The sequence below is a fragment of the Berghia stephanieae genome, chromosome 6 (genome assembly GCF_034508935.2).
Source record: "Berghia stephanieae isolate SIO BIC M18660-M18661 chromosome 6, UCSD_Bste_1.3, whole genome shotgun sequence".
Lineage (NCBI taxonomy): Eukaryota > Metazoa > Mollusca > Gastropoda > Nudibranchia > Aeolidiidae > Berghia > Berghia stephanieae.
The window spans coordinates 21,732,848-21,741,744 of NC_088365.1; the positions used below are offsets into that span (position 1 = coordinate 21,732,848).

Here is an 8,897-nt window from a genome sequence, read left to right on the forward strand (position 1 = left end):
GGGCTTGGATGATCTATTCCTCTGATAACAGGATCGGACTCGTAAAATTCCACTTCCAGGCAATTGGTAATGGTTTAATATGTAATCCTTTGACAACGGGCTCGGGTTTGATCCTTGAAGTTTATACAATCAAAGTTAAAAGCTCCGGCGTCTTAATGGTGTAGATATAATATCTACAAAGTCCCAAAAGATAAAAATCTTCCAGTATATATATAGGAATAGAGCGACTGGCCGTCCGGCATAGATTGTGGAGAGAAAGTGAGTGTCGAATGTTAGACCTATCAGCTTTTATAATAAGTGGCTACGTGACAGAATGTAGAACGAAAAGTATTCACTAATTAGAAATTAATTCGAGGGAAGGCTATAAAAGGAAAGACGATCTAATATTAGAAGGTAAAGTTTATCTAAGCCTACCGAAATATAACTGGAGTGAGATGAATTCAGTTCTTAATAAAATAAAATTTAATAAGATAATTGTGAACAACCTTATACTCAAATGTTTACAGAATATATCCAAAACAGAAAACATAACTAACAATAACATTACAAGTGGAAAAAATCATCTCCCAAAACTATACTCAACTTTTGACTGTTTCCCTCTCAGCTAAGGACCAGCAAGGGCCAAAACAAAAGGAATCCCATTCTAAGACAAGGACAGATATCTTCTGGGGAAAACAGGTGACCCCACCACAGAGAGCAACATGGAAAGGGAAAACATGGAAGATAGAAGACGGCAAGCGACTTCCTGTCCACAGTGGGAGGTCAGAAGACCCCAGCCAGTTTCCCTAATCCAGACGGCTCATGGAAAAGAAATGATGAAAAACAAAGTTCTACACAGTGCACAATACAATATTTATTACTATCTCTCAGTTAAAGGCATTGAACATACTTCTTAAAAATGGTAAAAATAAAAATGGTAATCGATGGGGAGGGTGAAATAACGATGTCTGTAATAATATATAATAATAAAAATGACAATATAATCATATGAAATAATCTAACAATGACAAAATATATCGGGTGCGAAAACAAACAAACCCGGAAAAGTTTACAAGCCTGTATGGGAGATCAGGAACCCCACCCAGAGAAAGGAAGAAAATGGGATAGTCACAAAAAACTCTGGAATTTCAATTAAAATCTGTCGAAAAAAAGACACAGGGAAATTGTTCAAATAGGGAACAGAAGTAATTCCAAAAGCAAACTATCAGTGTACTTTGAGATCATTTCAGACATCCAGACACGAGCACAGGATCCCACTAAGAGGAATGCACTCAACCATTTACAAGATATATTCAAAACAAAATCTCTATCGGTAAACAGAGATGGTTTACGAGGGGGAAATTCATCTCCCAAAACATATACACATTTGTCTATTCCCCCCTCAGCCAAGGAATCCGACCAGGGCCAAGACAAAACCAAATCCATTCCATTCCAAAACAGACAGAAAGCAACTTGGAGTAGGAAATAATATAGGAAAATAGAAGAAAAAAAGTGAGCTACCCGCTGAGGTAAAAAGACCCCAACCAAACGATAATGATGATGAGGATATTGATGATGATGATGATGATGATGATGATGATGATGATGATGATGATGATGATGATGATGATGATGATGATGACTTTGCGAAGTCCCAGATTTGAGTTTTTGACAAGATGAGGGTCATTTAAATTGAACGATATTTGAAGGGCGAGTTTTCTGGCCAATTTTTAAATACGAGTTTTTCCAGAGTACGACAACCAAATGGTTTAGAAGGAATGGGGTTTTGGCCCAAATGTTTATTTGCTCTCATGACAAGTGCTAAAGAGGAACTAAAATAAAAGCAAGAAATAGTTTAAGACGATTTCGATGATGAAGATGATAATTATGATGTAAAGGATGACAGATGATGTCTATAGCGAGACCTTCCGGTGATGACGATGAACGCTTGGCATATTTTCTATCGATAGTTATCTCATTTTGAACTATCTGTATATTATGCTCGTGAAATATAAAAATTTGAAAAATGTAAAAATTTAGGCTAAAAATGTATGCTAAAGAAACTTTATAAAGAGTCTAAGCATTAACTTGTAAAATCGACGTAAAAGGTATAAAAGTCGTATAAGATATAATCTTATTTTTACAATTGAATGTACATCAATTTTATTTTTACATTTACTTGGCAAATTTTCTATCGATAGTTATCTCATTGTGAACTATCTATACATTATGCTCATGAAATATAAAAATTTGAAAAATGTACAAATTTATGCTAAAGAAACTAAAGAGTCTGAGCATAGCTTGTAAAATGGACTTAAAAGGTATAAAAGTCGTATAAGATATAATCTTATTTTTACAATTGAATGTACATCAATTTTATTTTTACATTTACAATAAACTTTCAGTGAAATGTTGAATATTTAGCCTTTAAAATAATATTGTATCAATTTTCATTGCACGAATGTATTTCTTCGGCATACGACTCTTAATTGTAGAAGTTTTAACGCATCTTTTTCGTGTCGAATTTAACCCTGGCTAATATTTGTGGTTTGAGTCGCAGACCGAATTTTTGTGCTTGAATCAATGTATCTCATATCAACCAATCGAATCGGAAATGAATCTTAATTGTGTCAGTGCATGACATAATCAGTCGAAAGGTAAAATTTTTGGTTTGGTTTTAAGGGTTTTACAGCGCTTGCAACACATCGAGGTCATATCAGCGCCAGTAAAAAGGAAGAAAAATGGATAGTAAAAAAGTTCTAGAATTACAATTAAAGCACCCAAGAAAAGGTAAGACAAAGGGGAATTGGTTCAAAGAGGAAACAGATGTAGATTCCAAGAGCACACTATCAAAGTACTTAGTTTGAGATCACCTAAATGTCTCACCCAGACACAAGCACAGATCACTAAGAGGAATACACTCAAATGTTTACAAATCATATATAATACGTAAACAAAACATTATACAGGACATAACAGAGAGATGATTTACAAGGAAAAAAATATCATCTCCCAAAACTCTAACCATACATTTGACTGTCTCCCTCCCAGCTAGAGTATCCGGCCAGGGCCTGGACAAAACCAAGTAATCTCATTCCAAGACAAAGACAGAAAGCAAGTTGGAAAACAGATATAGGGGGATAGAAGACACAGCAAGTACCTCTCTGCCCACGATGGGAGGTCAGGAACCTCACCCAGTAAAAATTTTGGATTTGCATTTTTTTGTTTTTCATTTTCTGAAAGAATATGCTCATCAGAGCATTTTAATCTTTATTGAAGTCAATTAGGTGATTTTTCATGAAGATATGGTCAGATGTATGGGAAATGTTTCCCAACTTTTCTCAAATTTCATACTTTTTTCAACTTGACTAACTTAAAAATATTTATAAGTGAAATTAAGCTTTGATATTTCCCGATGTACAAAAAAGGGTTCATCTATGACAAGAACACATTTTGGATAAAAAATTGACAATCTAACTAAACTTGGCAATATCTCATTTCAAACCTTTTCACCATCCGAGTGGATTGTTTGGGAGGTAGATTGAAGGAATGATAAAACAATTTTAAAACATCGTAAAACGAAAACAAAACGAGAAAACCCAAATTTATTGATTAAAAAAATATGAATACAATATTAAAAATTGATCACCGAGCAAATTCTTTCATTTTTTACCACTTCGTTTTTTTTTCGGACTATTCTTTTCTTTACTCCTTGCTACTGCAGCTGCTACTACAGCAGTCGCCGCTGCCGCTACTGCTGCCCTTGTCGCTGCTGCTTGTGCTGCGGCTGCTATTGCTGCTGCTGCCGCTGGCCCCATCACAATCTCTCCCTCCTCTTTTTTTTCTTTCGCCCTTTCCTTTCCCTTTCCATCTTCATCATGATCATGATCATCATCATCATGATCATCATCATCATCATCATCATCATCATCCTCTAAAATATCTTCCTCAAGCCCCTCATCACTTTCACTCTCCTCATAAACCCTGAATCTAAATTTCCTGCCCAGAGGATCGTCCTCCTCAAATTTCTTTTTCAGGTATTCCTCCATACTTTGATCGACTCGCTTCAAAGACTGGGGAGGGTTATCGGGTAAATCGCAGAGGCAGGCGACTCCTGGCTGATCGCAACGCACACAGATTCTGGTAGCTGGAGACCCTTCAGGGTAGTTTTCAAATTTCTTTTTCAAGTAATCATCCATGCTTTGATCGACTCGCTGCATGGGCTGTCGAAGGTATTCGGGTACCTCACAGCCACACGCAATTCGCGGCGCTTTGCACTGCACACACATACTGGTGGCTGGAGCCGCTTGGAGATGGCCTTCCAAGAGTTTTGTAAAATCTCGTGTCCCTGCTAGAATACCCTCTCTCGTCCTTTCCTTGGGCTGGAACTGTGGAGGAAGTTGTTGCTCTAGTTCCAGGAATGTCTTGCCTAACTTGGTATTTGTCTGAATTGGAAAGACAAACAAACAAACAAGATAAGTGTCGATATTTTTTTAAATCGCCAAAAAAGCAAAAAAAAAAAAAAAAAAAAAAAAAAAAAAAAAAAAAAAAAAGAAAAAAAATTCAATACACCAAAAAACAAAACAAAAACAAACAAAAACAACCCCCCCCCCAAAAAAAAAACAACAAAAAACAAAACAAAAACAAAACAAAAACAAAGAAAGTGTGGCTCGATACTCGCAAGACCATAAAAAAGGCACTGCACACAAGTTCCTTATAAACCATTTCCTGCCACAGCTGCTCTACTGATAACCAAACAATTATGTGTGTGATTAAACATTGCTATTATGGACAATGTTTTGGGTTGGTTTATATCAATAAGGCCATAACATTTGGGTTACAACACCTTCAAATAAACGCACGTCTCGTACACTTAAAGAAATGTCGAAAAACGAGTAAAAATTATTTAGACTATTAAATACCTGGATTAATTTTTCATTCTAACTAAATTCACAGAAATTAAAGCTTGTTTTCATATTTGTTACCATCTTATATTCTTTTGTTTTTAAGGATTTTACGGCACTTGCAACACATTAAGGTCATATCAGCGCCAGTAAAAAGGAAGAAAATGGAATAGTAAAAAGTTCTAGAATTACTATTAAAGCACACAAGAAAAGGTAAGACATAGGGGAATTGGTTCAAATAAGAAACAGGTGCAGATTCCATGAGCACACTATCAAAGTACTTAGTTTGAGATCACCTAAAAGTCTCATCCAGACAAGCACATGTCCCCACTAAGAGGAATACACTCAAATGTTTGACAAATCGTATATATTATAAAGAAAACATAATACAATGCATAACAGACATGATTTACAAGGGAAAAAATATCATCTCCCAAAACTAACTATACATCTGACTGTTTCTCCCTCAGCTAAAGTATCCGGCCAGGGCCAGGACAAAACCAAGTAATCTCATTCCAATACAAAGACAGAAAGTGAGTTGGAAAACAGATATAAGGGGATAGAAGACACAGTAAGTGCCTCCCTGCCCACTATGGGAGGCCAGGAACCCCACCCAGTTACCATCTTATACATTTCTTCCTGCATAATACCGGATAGAGTGATGGGTTACATATTAGGGGACAGCGTGGCTCAGCGGTACGGTCTTTGCTTCGTACTCGAAAGGTACCGAGTTCGATCACCCGCCGCTGCGCTGTGTGGCCTTGAGCAAGTCACATCGCCTTAGCTCAATTTGCGGCGCTGCACTGCGGCGGACGCCTGGGTTATTCCAGTTTTCCCTTGGAAAAGACCCTAATGACAAATTTCCCCTATGGGATGAATAAAGGAATTCTATTTTATTATCATTATTATAAGAATTATTATTATTATGGGGAGGGGGGGGGGCGCGAAGTGGCCGAGACGTAAAGGCACTGCACTGTGACCCGGAAGGTCCCGGGTTCGAACCACGCTTCATGCACTTTCGTTTTTTCCTTGAGCAAGATTATCAACCCTCAATTTGCTCACTTGGACAACATGAGTGATTCCTGTTGACATCAGACATCTTGTTTGGTGAATTATCTATATTCCTTCGTGGAATGCCTAGGCGACGAGAAGGGCATAATTATTATTAAATTTTATTCATAAGAAGAGGGGGTGAGGGTGTAATATAAAATTCAATACACGCAAAATTGGAACGGTGATTTGGTAGTGGTGGTGGTGGTAGTGGTGGTGATGCAAGGAGAGTATTTAAAAAATCTAATTGTATAACCATAACCTTGAGACTGTGATAATTTTGCTTTTTCTATTGCATAATCCCCAATTCTCTATGCAAGGTTGGGAGGAGTAAGCCCCCCCCCCCCCCCCCCCCCCCCCCCCCCCCCCGCGTCCATTTTTTTCAGAAGTTCCCCCACCCCCTTTTTTTTCTATTAAATTTCAGCTCATAAGATGTACCGGTGAACATTTATCAAACGGGAACAGAAAACAAACAAAATAATTAAATAAAAGGAAAGAAAAGAAAAATAAAAAAAAAGGAAGGGGGGGGGGGGGGGGTTGATAAAAGAAAACCCCAAACAAAACGTAGGTGTTATCGATTTTTTTAAAAAAAAGAAAAAAAAAAAAGGGGGGGGGGGGGGGGGGGGTCGTCTCTCCGGATAATAATAATATCTCGTCTTAAGGCGTGCTGTGAAACTACAGAAGTACTTCCGGAGTAGCAAGAGCAATGGGACTCGCATAATAGGAGAGTCGCCGTTAATGCTCTTGCTGAACGTGGTCAGGTCTGAAGTTGTACCTATTTGAATCTGATTATAAACTTTATTTTTAAAATATACAAACTCAACGTCAAAGAGTATTTATTGCACGTTCATTAATTCACTTATTTAAGTTTTAATCACTCACTGGATAGTATGTAAGCCATCCTTGGACTGTCATTGTCGTGATGGGATTTTTACATCTTTTTCACGATATGTAAAACAGTTGAGGAAAGTCTTCACGGAAGCGGGTGTGCTCTATATTACCTCAAGCCATAGCTTTAGTCACTAAAAGTGGGCCGTGCTCAAGCCTAATACTGATTGGTGGACGGGAAGTGGCTCTCTCAGAGAGAGAGAGAGAGAGAGAGAGAGAGAGAGAGAGAGAGAGAGAGAGAGAGAGAGAGTAGGCATCCGTATCAGCGGTATGCGTTCATTGTGATGATTTTGAAAAGAGTAAAACCGTATTTTTGCACATAAAGACAAAGTATTGAAAAAGGAGATGAATAGGTGGATTTGTCGAGTGATGTCCTCTGGTTGTAAAACATGTTCAATATGGGAGAAGATGTGAACATTACGACTTATTATAATGAGCAATCAAACCTCGAGTTGTTTACAAGTCGTCCTGACGCTCTATCAATCAAACCACCGGACAGTCGAGGCTTAGTATAGAAAGAACGCAATTGACGTCACTCAGCTCGCTTGTTATTGTTTTTAGCCAACCATTTTTATGAGTAGGTCTTACTAAATTCTATTAATCACACTTTAAACGTTCAGAGTTTTGTGTGTTGGTACGTTATATCCGGCTGACGGATAGTATGCGATTTTTGGTTAAGCGCATATCTATCCTGAATCTCTCTCGATTTATGTTTTTTATGTTTCATACAAGTTAGTAATGTGTAGTGAGACTGTGTAAGCAAGTATTTGCTAACAATATATGCATCAACTATTTCAAAGAGCAAATTATCGTGACAGGACAGGAATTTGGCAGTTTTTCCAAAAAGGCCGAGAGATATCTTAGTCTCAATATGATTAGGTAGAAAACAAAATGTCACTAACCCGTCTCTCGTGTCTGTTACGTCTTCTCTCGTGTTCTTCTCGAAACTTCTGGTTGATTCGACTGGCAGCTGACTGGGGCCGATCAGGGCTGACTCGTACTGTAGCCGAACCCAGTGATCCGTCGGGACTTGTGCGGGTTATTTTGCTACCACCAGGGATGATCTTCTTGATCATGTTCTCTACCTCTTCCTTTGTCATATTAGGCGGGAGATCAGCAGGGGGAAATGAACGAGTCATTGAAGCTTCAGACAAATCTACTTTTCTTGAACCCGGCTGTGGAGTCGTCTTTGGACGTGCACCACCGTGAGGACTAGTCATTGGTCTGTTTGGAGTCTCGTCTGATTTAGTTGCGCGGAGCGAGCTTTTAGCCGTTTTTGCTAGAAGATGTGGACTCTTTGATGAAGTTGGCGGTTGCGGATTGTCTTTCTTCTGTTTCGGTCGTGCACCTGTCGAGATTGCAGGATTTTTGTTCACATTGGAAACGCTATTTCCGCTATTCGTCGTTTCACCTTGAAGAGTCAAATTTTGCAATTTAGGCAAATTGTCAGGAGATTTGGTTTCCGGTGTACTTTTTCGATTATTTTTTGTAGTATCCGTTTTAACAGGACTTTGTTTAGTACTCGAATTGTCTACCTCTAATTTCGATCCATTTCGGGACGATGTTTCTCCCTTTATCACAGTCGCCTTGCCGTTACTGTTACCTTTTGTTGGTGATTGACCGGGACTTGGTTTATCAGAATCAGTTGGCGACGGACTACCATTTGCATCACTACACCCATCTCGGCTTCCTTGTGTTTTGTCAGAGGCGTTTGAATCCACACTAGCTCTTTTCTTATTTTTGTTACGCTTGTTACGTTTTGAACGGGATGAAGTTGGTACAGAATTTGAAGGACTGGCACCCGTTTGATTTCCTTTTCGATCCATGGTAAATTATAAAGTATAAAATTATCACTATAGATACAATAACCACACAGCGAACACAAGAAGCAGGAATCAAATGACTAAAAAATCTCAAAATGAAACCACACATCAAGTTGTCAATGTGTAGCAAATTAACAATTCTCACTCTGTGTTTAGACCAAGATACGATTGTGCGGTTCAGTAAAATGCTCACTACTTCTCACGCCAAATAATGATAAATAAATGTAAAGCACAAACAAACGTGGTGTTACCT

The 8,897-nt window shown here is 38.2% G+C and overlaps 1 protein-coding gene across 1 annotated transcript; it reads right to left on the reverse strand.

Moving 5' to 3' along the window:
* Positions 1-828: 828 nt before the first annotated feature.
* LOC144974674 (uncharacterized) lies at positions 829-8,780 on the reverse strand. Its single transcript, XM_078917775.1, has 2 exons — positions 7,724-8,780; positions 829-4,424 (listed from the first exon to the last, which is right to left on the reverse strand). Exons 1-2 carry the CDS (start codon positions 8,645-8,647, stop codon positions 3,642-3,644), a joined length of 1,707 nt encoding a protein of 568 aa, XP_078773901.1. The 5' UTR covers positions 8,648-8,780; the 3' UTR covers positions 829-3,641.
* Positions 8,781-8,897: the final 117 nt, after the last annotated feature.